Source organism: Rhopilema esculentum, chromosome 19 (genome assembly GCF_057945365.1).
Source record: "Rhopilema esculentum isolate cy_ngs chromosome 19, ASM5794536v1, whole genome shotgun sequence".
NCBI lineage: Eukaryota > Metazoa > Cnidaria > Scyphozoa > Rhizostomeae > Rhizostomatidae > Rhopilema > Rhopilema esculentum.
The window spans coordinates 1,205,579-1,217,953 of record NC_142833.1 but is presented as its reverse complement, the minus strand read 5'-3'; the positions used below and the strand labels follow the sequence as shown (position 1 = coordinate 1,217,953).

The window sequence follows — 12,375 nt, the reverse complement described above, 5'->3', positions numbered from 1 at the left end:
CGATGAATTATCTCCAAAAGGACCTTGCTAGCATAAAATATAAGTGCAATAGTTCAATTGTTTGCACAGAGTCAGGGATCCCCTTTTTCGGGACTGGAATAAAGACTGGCTGTTTTCATTCAGTAGGCCATATAAATGAATTCCAAATCAAGACAAGTGAAGGTATAAGTTTCCACTCCAGTCTCTCCAGGTGCCTTAATCAATTCAATTGGTATGTATATTAATAGGTAATTTACAATTATTTCAAGAGCCCATTCAAGCTCTGCCTTCGTAACCACAGGTTCTGGCTCAAATTCTCCAGGACAGATTCAATCATTAGCTTACGCCTGATTGATGTACGTCTCTTTTCTCTTCAAGTTCAGTCTCCCTATTTCTTCCCGTTCTCTTCCTGCCATGGCCTCTCTTCTCACTTTTGCTATTTTGATTGTACTGCATGATGTTCACCTTGCTTTATTTTTTCCATTCCTTTTTGAGATAGTGTCTTTTGTCTCCTGGGTCATTATGTCTTCCTACATTACTAAGACATTCAAAGCGGTTTGTGGCTCGGATTTGATACTGTTGTGGAAAGTTGTCCATCGCATTCTTGATCACTGGTTTTGTTTCTTATTTGTCTTTAGTCTTAATATCTCTTTGCAAAGTATTAGCTGATGGTGGTCCGTGCCCCATTCTTATCCAGGAAATGTTTTTACGTCCTATATTGAACTTCCTGACTCATTTTCATTCCCAACCTTGACATTTAGATCACTTATAGCAAATAACATATCCCTCTTGGTGTTGAGTCAACTATCAGTTGAACTTTTCCGCACAATTCTTCGATTTCATCTTCCAGCACCATATCTGTTTAGACTTTCTCCATAAAGTTTTCCTAGAAGTATACAAAGTCTTGATGCTCTTTCAGGTCCATAAAAAAGGGAACAGTTTCGACTATTTCAGCCGCAGTCTTAAACCAGTTCAACCTCACAAGGTAGCTATCGTGAAATTATTTATATCCTGTACACTCTTTTTGTTTTATTCTCTTGTATGTTTTCTTCACTTCTTTGGCATTTCTATATTTTTATCTTTTGATTCTCAGATGAACTTCAGTCAGTCACAGTTTTTATATGAAAATTTATTAACTTGTATGAATTGCTAAAGTTGTTTAAGATTCTATAAATAAATATGGAAACAATTTTTCTAAAGAAGAAGAATTTTAATGTAAAATGCACTTCTTTGGCGACCGGAAACCACATATTAGATAGGGGCAGTTTCTAGATGGAAGTGACTTCTCTGCTTAAGACGCCACGTTCTAGCAGTATTGCTTGTGACAATCATTACTGGAAAAAAACCTAATCGAGCCATACCTACATATGTTTTATTTCATCCCGTTTATCCCTGTGTTTTTATTTTCTTAAATTCATCCACAGTTTTTGCAATTTTCCACTAATAATACTTTTTGGTTTTTTACAGGTGTCAGAAATCAAGCACTTTTTGCCAAAAGCCTGTCCAGAAGGAGATAATCTTATTTTAGATGGTGAGGTAAGAAATTAATCTACTTTGGTGTACAATCAAGACATTTATTACCAATTTAAAAGAGGGTTGTTTTTTCTACATTGTACATCCAAAAAAGAATAATGTATAGAATGAGAAATCAGACAGAGGAAGTACAAAGGGGACAAGGAACAATAAACACGTGGCTGGAGAATCTAAAACTTAGTGATAGGAGAGATAAAATGTTGTTCATCGTGGTCATTTGAAATGGGGATTGCAGGATTAGAACAGGTGTGTTTGGCAATCTCCTTGCATTACAAATATGTACCTTACTGTAAACACACATTTCATGGGCTGACATTCTGTGCTAAGGATAAAAACATTTATGCAGGAATTAATAGAAAATTGCAGCTATCGAATTTTATTGACGATGAAAGGCTAAAGAATAGAAATATGTACGCTTTCCTAACATGGAGCGTCTTGTGTTGCCCTGAAATTTTTTAAAAGCAACGCTCCATTTCAGCTCTGCTGTCTTGGTTAAAAAATATTGACATGTAAAGGTCAAATTTTATCTTTGTTACCAAAGATTTAATTCTGTTTTATTCATTACATGAAAAAAGCAAACATTTTATAAAATATTGGCTAAAAGCTTTTTCGTCTCACTCCTCAGAGCTTAGAACGTCAGAATAAGGATACGAAGAACACGATGAAGAATATATAGTTGTGGATTTTCATTACAGGTTCTTCTGGTTGATAGCAAGACCGAAAAGCCGCTTCCATTTGGAACACTTGGAATTCACAAAAAATCAAAATTCAAAGATGCTACCGTGTGTTACGTCATTTTCGATATCCTGCAGTTCAATGAAGATAATACAATGAAAAGGTTCGTTGCAACTGAGATGTTCTATCTTTAAAAAATTGCGTTGATCGGGTTTTTAGAGATACCACATCTAGCAAGGTAGTAACGCATAAAAACATTGTTGAAGAGAATGAAGTCCATAGATTCTTTGAACTGCTGCTGAATTCTGTGTAGCCGTGTTGCAATTTAATTCAAAGAAACTGCAAAAATGTTGCAATTTGTTTAAGTTTGTTGCTTGTTATTTGCTTGTCAAATTCCCTTCAGTCATCGTCCTTGGCGTGGAAATATTCCGACTCGAAGACTAACGCTGATTGGGTCAACTGCAATGTTGAAAATCAAAAGTCTAATTAGTGGATTACGATTTTAAATTGAACAAACTGCCGATTTCATAGATTTTAAATTTTAATAATCAAAATTAAATAGAATGAATGTGCCTTGATTATCCAGCTTGATTCGAAAAAGACATTAATTGGAACTAGAAAACAGAGAATCTCCTTTTGGGAACTATTGCGAAACCAAATGCACCTAATTGGTGATTTCTGGGCGCGTGTAATTTTTTGCTGCACCACAAACCCGCCTCTTTCTTTTTATTTACCATGTCGATGGCTTATTTTGAGATTATGGGCAATCAATCAGATAAGGTGTCTTACATTTGCACGTAAATCGTTTTTGTGGTGCAGCCTGTTAAACGTAGATATGTTTTTAAGATCTCCTATGAACTGACTATGAACTGGCTCCTATTAATTAAATCTGACATCAAACACGAGCGAAGGAAAAATATCTTTCTTCTTTTCTCTGAAATCGGCTCGGAAAATGCTTTTTTCCCCCACCTGGAAGTCTTGTACTTTGATTTGCGATCTCTGATCAAGCCGCCAACTTGCTACAGCAAATGGTGGCTAATTATTTAAACATAAGCCATCAGGAAATTGCTGAGAGGATAAGTGCTGCAATTACTGCAAAAATGTGTTACGAAGAAAGAGCCTTTTCACACCTTTTCTTTGCAGTACGAAAGAAAAATTTACACGACATATGCTTGACCTGGCAACAAATCATGTTGTTGTTGTTACAAGCGCAAGGAGAAATTTGTCCTTGTCCTGGTAAACGTTGAAGCCTGGTTTCCATATAGCCGTAAGGCTGCCTGCGGCTCCCTGCGACTGCTTTCTGCCATCTTCCATCTTCCATCCCTACGGTATCGCTGGCAGATAATTCTTTATGGAAACGCTTTCTAACGGTACCGCAGGCAGCTGTTTGAAGTGCCGTAAGACTGCCGGGAGAGCCGGGAGAAAGTTGAACGAGTTCAACTTTTCCCGGCTCTTACGGCAGCCTCCCGGTACCGCCGGCAGACAAATTACAAATGGAAACGCCTTGCCTGCGGCTGCCTGCGGCATTTTTTTGTTCAAACGGATCATGTGATGTGCAAGAACCAATTGAAACAGGGCTTTGTTGTTGAATTTTGCCCGCCAGTTTTTCCCGCTCAAACTTTACCTAGTTACTGGCATAGTTACCGATACCACAGGCAATTGAAAACAGAACGTTTCCATTTGCCGGCGCTGCTGTAAGGGTGGAAGATGGAAGATGGAAGATGGAAGATGGAAGATGGCAGAAAGCAGTCGCAGGCAGTCGCAGGCAGCCTTACGGCTATATGGAAACCAGGCTTCTCCTATGATTTCCGTTGTTTAACGTGGATGCAATAAGGTGCCATGGTTTTGGTTCTGGTCTGTAGACCCTAAAAAACAACTTAATATGCATCAGTCAGTCTGTCAGTCGGCCCGTAACAAACGTGATGATAACAAAAATGTTTGAATTTTACACAAATCTGATTTAAAGAACTACAGGGGAAGAGACAAAATTGGGAAGAATTGTAAAAACATATCGAATCTAAAAGGATATGATCAAGGTGCGTGGTGGGAATTGAGGACGCTTTTTAGCAGCAGTGGTATTAAGAGTTTATATAATGATGACCTTGAAAGGACTTGTAACATTAAATTTCTTGTAGCTTAAATTGAATTTTCTGTAAAGTTTCGGAACTCTCGTATCGGAATTGTATCATCTTTTTTTGTTCAATATTTCTTTATTACGATAAAGATTCCCCCCAACTTAACGCAAAAGTCAATCATCTGTTTCTTGTTGCTTTTTAGGTTTTACTCAAAGTACTCTTTACTCACCTTATTTCCTCAGGTCGGTTTTGGAGAGAAGAGATCTTTTGATGAAAAACGTTAAAGAAATTAAAGGGCGGATCATGCTTTCAGAGATGACTCGAATAACGGTAATGATTATGACTGAACATTACTGCAGTTAACAATAGCTATTTGTGACTTCTTCTATCATGAACAGGGCAGTCGCTAGCTATTATACTTAAGGGCGGCTTCCATGTCCGTTTTATGTCCGCTATTTGCCAACAAGTTCAAGAACTTGCCAACAAAACACCCCCAGGTGACAGAAACTCTTCTTCTTTGAAAGTAAATTCTGATACACGCTTCAACCTTCTCTCCATAGTTGCACCTGAGAAATACTTCAAAGTAATTTTTAACAACTTCTCTGTTGTTTTTAGCGAGAATCAGAACTGAAAGCCATGCTTGAGGATGTTTTTGCTAAAAATCTTGAAGGTCTTGTTCTCAAAGATCTAAAGGTAATTCTGAAAGTTGTCATTAAATCTTTTGATCGCATCCTTTTTTTCGCTACTTCTTATCACAAGGCAATTCGTGTGTAATATATCAATGGGAGCTAGTGTTGTAATATTTGTAATGGTAATTCTAATGTTGTAATGATTCTAGTTTATTTTTTTGTCCAATACTAAAGGAAATCAAGATTGTGATTAAGTTAACTTAAACCGCATTAAATATGCTTGTTTATCTCTTAACTGGTATCTTTCAGAGCACCTATGAGCCAGGGAAAAGACATTGGCTAAAGGTATTTATAACACAAAAGTTTGGAAGGTCATTTAGTACCATCTTATATAAAGGAAGCTAGCTAACACGCACTCAGCTCGCCTAATGCTATTACACTTTCTCCACTCCTTAACATCCTCTTTGCCTTCCTCGGTCTCGCTGCCTTTCTACCCTACCTGCAAGAACAAGCCTAGGTAAGAAAGAGGCCGGAAGATTCTCCCATAAAATAACTAGCAAATGTCACTTTTCTCTTCAACATTTCGACCATTCCCATCAAGGATCTTGTCATTTCTTATTTTTTCAATCCAACTTATTTTCTAGGATTCTTCTGTAATACCATATTTCAAAAGCATGTTTCGTTACCATGCATTTATAAACGTTACCGTTAAATAAATACTCAAATCCTTTATATGCAAAGTGGATCAAGTATAAATTCGACAGCCATGTTTTATTTACAGTGTATCCATTTCCGTGCCTTCAGATATCGTATTTCATCTTCCTTTTAGAATTTGCCATGATTTTGCTGTCAATTCTGCTGTTTTGTTAAATTCTATTCTATTCTGATTTGGTTAAAAAATATCAGCTCTTTTTTGTTCACCCTTTTTTATGAAAAAACTAGTTTGTAGCCCATTTTTTAACCAAATCTCGAACGATCTAACTTGTCCTTGTATAGATAAATTAATATTGTAAATGGGCTAGAGTATTCAACGTCTATCAATTATTTTTGTAAACTGTATTTATGTCAAATCAAATATCCCAGAAGTTGGTAGCTTGTTCCGGGTAACATGGTTTAGGTGTTCTTTTGTACTTTCAACTCATTCATAAAAGATAGCCTGGTTTATGATAGATGGCGTATGTTCTGTTTGAATATGAAATTTTTTAAGATGAAAAAAGATTACTTGCACGAAGGAGCCATTGCTGATACTGCAGATCTCGTTGTTCTTGGTGCTTACTTTGGAACAGGAAATAAAGGTAAAAAAATTCTATTATCTTCGTCATGTCTAGCACAAATATAAATTGTTCATATGAATTTGCTTGTGATTCTAATAACAAAAGGCATAATGCTTGGTAAAGGGCGATATAAATTGGCTTTTGGTTTCTGTTGTCCCTATCTTAAAACGCTTTAATTAAATGATAAGATTGTGTCAGAAATTTTGCTTTTTTTGGAGCGCTGTTAACAAAATTGTAAGAATAATTTCTGAAAATTGATCTTTTCTATGGATTTAGAACTCATTTTGTTTTACTAATGACACTGATCTGATGTCATTTAATGATGGTAAGCAAATCTTAAAGAAGACTTAATTTCATTTTTTTTTTATCTTTACATGTCATCATTTTCCAGGTGGCATGATGTCAGTATTCTTAATGGGGTGCTACAACCCTGCTGGTAAGAAATGGGTCACTGTTGCAAAATGCGGAAATGGGCATGATGATAGTACCATTCTGCGCTTACAGAAGGAGCTAAAAGTGAAGAAAATTAGTAAGGTGGATTTGCAATGGCTGCTATGTTATGTTCCTCGTTATTGACGTCAAAACTCTCTCTTTGTTATGTCATCAGGGGTAACCTCGACAAACGCTTGGAAACATCAGAATAACTTTGAAAAGCATTCAAAATGTTAGCGCCTTGTCTGAGTAGATTATATCTAATCAATAAGTAATTTGTTCACAGCTCGCAACGAGACAGCTTTACATTAAGCTAACTAAAGCCAACTATTTACATTAACCTAACTACAGCTACACTAGAAGCTATCTTCAGACTTTGCGGTTTTTCGTTTTGTAGGTTTCTAGCGATAAAATCCTATCCAATTAAGATTTGATTCAGATTATCGACAGTTTTTTATAATTCGATCAAGACCGGCTGGTAATTTTTCTGGTAAACTGACATTGCTTCCATCTTAGCTAATGATTGATCAAATTTGGAGGTGCTATCCTTGCATATGATTCGAGGAGACTCGTTAATAGAACTTTTTCGAAACAAAATTTATGTTTTTTGAGAAATTGGCTATCAAAGGTTTGTGGTTGAGAAAGTCAAAAGCATTTGAAAAACTAGTAGAAATAATTTGAACTTTTCATAAGAACCTGCTGTTAATTGTAGCTTTTTCAGAAAGGCGCAAAGAGTTTTCAGAAAGATATATGGACAAAAAAGAGATCAGAGAGAAAAACATTTCATCACATATTCATAAATTTTGATATTGGGGGCAAGTAAATTATTGGTCGACAGAACCCTTATCAATGAATCTAGCCTCTCAAATCCAGTCTCTACATTAGCCTCTTTTAACTCTTAATAAATTAAAAATGAAAATTCTTCTTAGAAGCAGGGTTGAAGAAAAGCTGCATGATCGGATTTCGGTTATTTTGATTTGGCTCGCATGTTATTTTGATATTTATTCAAGTCAACTAATTCTGAGATTTGGCACAAGATTAAACTTATTCTGATCGTATGCTTTTTATTGTTATTAAAATTAATTTTTACAACACTGTATGATCAAGCTTCAAAGATTTCCTGTATTATGCTTGGCATTTGTAGATTTTGCAAAAGGATCTTTGTCTGAATTCGATTACTCAATGTAAAGTTTATTTTTTGTACAGGAATATTCTAAAATACCATCTTGGCTCGAAATTTCCAAGCAGCTTGTTCCAGATTTTGTCGTTGAAGATCCAAAGGTAAGCCTGCTTTCTTCGCTTAGTGACAGATTTTTAATGAAATATGATTAAAAGAGTTAGTGAAATGTACTTATAGCGATGTATATATTTAGCCTTTTGCTTTTATCATCAACATCATAATCATAATTGATCATAATCGCCAATACAACTCTCAGCGCCATCACATCTCTGCGTTCATCTTTCTGCTAATAATTTTTCATTTTTAAAATAATAGAATTAAGAACTATCATAAAACATGGTTTGTTTGACACTAGACTGCCCCAGTGTGGGAAATCACAGGAGCAGAATTTAGCCAGTCAAGTACACATACAGCCAATGGAATATCTATTCGATTTCCACGTGTGACAAGGATTAGAGACGACAAGGATTGGGAAACAGCTACGGATCTGCCAACACTTCAGGTAAAGGTTAAATGAATTGAATTTTAAAAGAAAGTAGACTTGCTGTATCCTGTCGGTATTTTCTACGTATGTGATAGTAAAGTGGTCAAATCAGTGTTTTATAGTTTGTTCAGTGAGTGGTTTTATAGTTAGAGAAATTTTTAATGAGCCAAGTGGGTGGGGATATATGTTGATGACTGTGCTACATTTGTTCGGATTTATATGCATGAATATACTACACTTCTACACTTCGCTTTATTTTCATTTACAAGTAAAGATAAGAAATTGACAAGAAATTTATCTAACGTGATGGTATGCCTACTGCACTAGAATTTTCTTGGGTTTAGATGCATTACTGTAGTTATTTTAGTTATATTTTGTGATGTGAAATTATCTTGGGTTGTGATAAAGATTTTACTTCACTGTCAAACTAGTAAGTGCTGTTCCTTATAATCATAGAAATTGTACGAAAACTCAAAAGCTGTTTCAGGTAGTATCCTTGATTGATTTTTCATGATATCTTGAATATTATTTAATCAATTCATCGTTGTTTCTTTATTGTTCTTATATAATGATAATTTTGAATCAATTTACGCTATTTTACGTAGTCTTTGGTAAGAGTCCCTTTTTGGCTCTTGATCTCTGTTATATTGATAAATTTCCAAATATTTCTTTCTCAACCAGTTGTTGCCAGCAACTTTCTAAAACTGTCAGTATATAACGGAAACAAAAACCGCCAATACATCGGACAAACTAGTAGACGACTTAATAACAAATTTAACGAACACCGACGAGACATTATGAACAAAAAAGATGACATGTCTGGAGTTGCAGAACATTTCTGCAGCACAGCACACACCATCAACGACCTTGCCATTACACCATCACATAGACTTAATGACAAACGAGAGAGTGTTCGTCGAGCTAAAGAGCAATATCCCATTGACCTGGCGGACATCCTCGCCCCAACGGCATGAACAGAACCACCGACCGTTAACTTTACAAAACAACTAATCATTTATCACGCCGCCCTCACAACCCACACCATGTTTTCCCTACCAGTATCATCATCATCACCACCATTACTATCATCAACATTCCATTGTTCTCAGTTCTATCACAATTATTATTAGTATTGTTTTTGTTTTTTTTCCTCATATTCACAGTCATCATTATCATCTCATTGCACCAGTCTCCATAGCACCACCCACATCCCCTCAAATCACCCACCACCCTTCTCTCCCCCACTTCCATCATCCCATTTTTTCTCCACTGCGCTGCATTCACACCATTCAACATCCACCAATCCGGTATCACCATCTCATATTTCAAATTCATTTACTCGTTCGTTTCATTTACTCTGATGAAGCCCTGTATGCCGGGGCGAAATATTAGTATTCGTTTAATTTAATTTGTTTTGGAAAATGTATCTCACAACATTGGACTCTCGTCACAGTTTTGCTTTGTTTCTGAATTCTATCCTCGTATTTATATTATACTCATTGCAAGATTCACAGAATCCGGCGCACAGCCTATCCTGCGGTTCTTCTTTCTCACACATTATTTAACTTTCTAAAAGTTTTTATTCAATATATCAATATTCACTTTAATATAGAGCTCTTATGATTTTTTTAGAAGATCAGTCAAGGCCAGGAACTAGCAAGGCTGTGGAGATAAAAGCAGATGATGCTGTATATATTGATCGGAAAGATCGTCAAAAGGATCTTGGATATACCAAGGGAGATACTAAGGTAAAGCGGATATATAAAAGAGCCTTGAATGATGACAGCGGTGAAGAGAAAAGCCCTCCCCCAAAGAAGGTCTGTTTGTCAATTGTATGTTAATTCACTTTACTAGTTTGTTAAAGAGTAAAATCCCATGAATATTTCTTGCAGAATTAGAAAAATTTAATAATGCAAAATTTAATAACCTTCAATGATCAGTTTTACTCAAGTCTGAGAGGAAAGCAAACATTGTAATTCAAATGAAGTATAAGAGAAGGATGTTCTTCTGAGCTAAAACTTCTAAAAAGCTATTATCATTCTGAAAATGTCATTATCAACTGTTAAGTTTTCGTATTTCAAGGAGTGATTTAATAAATGAAACTGAAATTCATTTTTAAGCAAAGCATATACAAAATTGTTCACTTGTTCTGAAGATATTATCACTTCTGTATTCTGGTTCTGGAAAATCTATCCAAATAAATTTCTCAAATGGCTGTAAGCAGAGTGTATCCAAACTTCAACTTTCTTACTGACAACAGCAAAATTGAGAGAGTAGTGAGCCAAGAAAATGTTCTTGTAATAAAAGTATTTGGAAGGTTTTTCCACGAATCGTTTTTGAAAATAGAACATTTCTTGCAACGACAACCCATGTGAGTATTTGAGCGGTTGAACTCTCAACTTGTCTTAGTATGACATGTTTCCATTTTTCCTGGATATTTTCTAATTTTGCGGTACCAAATGCTTATTTTGTTATCATATTAGCTTATTTTCATTTGTTAGTTTCGTTTTAAATTTTCTCGTTCACTGTAATTAGATTTTTAGTAAAACTCAAATTTAAATGGAAATGTAATACTTGTCAATCATGCATTTAACACCACTTCTTGGATTCCAATGAATAACATCTTCCATTTATTGGATTTTGAAATTAAGGTATGCAACACTATCTTACAAGAGATTTTCTCTCAGAAGGTCAAACCTCTGTGCAAATACAAAGAAAAGTGTTATCAAAAAAGCAAGAAGCACCTCGAGGAATATTCACACCCTGAGAAACCCTTGAGCTCATTGGCTGAGAGCTCATTGGCTGAGAGCTCAATGGCTTCATCAAATCCATCCAGACTATCGTCACAGAAAGTAAGTAATGTTCTGTTACAGGTATTTTTGCTTTATCCTGAAGAAACTCCTAATTAATATTTCATCTTTTCGTTTTCTAACCGTGTTTTACAAGTTTCAGTTTAACAGCCATCGTTCTGTAGATAATTTTGTTTGTTTTGAGTATCCTATCAGCTGTCAGGTTTACTAATAAAAATGCTAAACTTGTGATGCTAAACTTGTGATGTTGTGATGCTAAAAATGCTGAACTTCTGATGATTTCATACCTGAATAAACCTTAAAATTTTCTACGCCTCGATGACATTTTTTAAATTTTAAGCAGATTACATTTCATGTAAAAAGTTTATCTTTTTGCAATGCATGTAGTTTTCTTGTTGGCCTAATTCATGCATTTTTCTCTTTTAAAGGATTTGCCAGCCATATTCTCCAGTACCCAGGTTTTCATATCAGATGATATATCATCGTTCAACAAATTGAAAAGATATATTATTGCGTATCCTTTCACACAAGCCTTTTCCTCAAAGTATTTAATGCGAATAAACAGAAGTGACATATAGTAGACATCTGTTAATCATATCAAAGACGTAATATAACTTCAATTGGAATATTGCAGCTGACAATTTGCGCTGACAATTTGCAAATTGTTTTGTTTATATTTAAAGATATAATGTCATTGCCTTGGGCTGTTATTAATTTACGCCCAATACAGATATGTTATCATTTTATCGCTTTAGCCATTTTGTAAACTTTTATCATTTGCCCAAGGATATCATACACTCCATGAATTAGCGCGAGAAAAAGGGTATCCCTTAACTAATTTTTGGAGCCCTAGTCACAAACACGGGTGCAAATTAAACCCGTGGTTTTGTCGGGCTAAGAAGATGAAAATGGCCTTATCCAGAGGACTAGCACATCTTGTTCACGCAAAATCCATTTGGTCTCAGAAACAACGTGCGAGGAAGAAACCATACCAACGTAAAGCGTATATGTTGGCACGCTTGTACGCTGTTTCTATGGCATTAATGCTTGAGCATTCCTTTCAAGTGTCAAATAGTAAACATAATAATTAAAGTTCATTCAATGAAGCTTTCATTTTAGCCTCAAACATTTTAGCCTCAAACTGGTCCTTTTGTAAACTGTTACTTTCTTTCTTAATTTCCTGTGCCAGATATGACGGTGACATAGTCGATGAGTTTCATTTGGAAAAAGCAACTCATTATATAACAAACAGCCAGGTTAGTACCTGAAAAAATAGTAGCTCTTTCTATGTTGTAGCTTGTGGT

General features: G+C 35.4%; 1 protein-coding gene across 8 annotated transcripts in view; it reads left to right on the top strand.

The window, feature by feature from the left end:
- Window positions 1-12,375, top strand: part of LOC135688242 (DNA ligase 3) — a 46,409-nt gene that overhangs the window by 27,627 nt on the left and 6,407 nt on the right. For 6 of the 8 annotated variants that reach the window (XM_065205012.2, XM_065205014.2, XM_065205006.2 and 3 more), the window contains 15 exons: window positions 899-964; window positions 1,447-1,515; window positions 2,208-2,350; window positions 4,505-4,592; window positions 4,878-4,955; window positions 5,201-5,236; window positions 6,099-6,186; window positions 6,557-6,699; window positions 7,804-7,878; window positions 8,133-8,279; window positions 8,718-8,748; window positions 9,894-10,078; window positions 10,949-11,113; window positions 11,500-11,585; window positions 12,261-12,327. In XM_065205012.2, coding sequence (XP_065061084.2) covers window positions 899-964; window positions 1,447-1,515; window positions 2,208-2,350; window positions 4,505-4,592; window positions 4,878-4,955; window positions 5,201-5,236; window positions 6,099-6,186; window positions 6,557-6,699; window positions 7,804-7,878; window positions 8,133-8,279; window positions 8,718-8,748; window positions 9,894-10,078; window positions 10,949-11,113; window positions 11,500-11,585; window positions 12,261-12,327 — 1,467 coding nt within the window. The remainder of the gene's footprint in view (window positions 1-898; window positions 965-1,446; window positions 1,516-2,207; window positions 2,351-4,504; window positions 4,593-4,877; window positions 4,956-5,200; window positions 5,237-6,098; window positions 6,187-6,556; window positions 6,700-7,803; window positions 7,879-8,132; window positions 8,280-8,717; window positions 8,749-9,893; window positions 10,079-10,948; window positions 11,114-11,499; window positions 11,586-12,260; window positions 12,328-12,375) is intronic. The other 2 variants (XM_065205009.2, XM_065205008.2) reach the window with 2 other exon arrangements.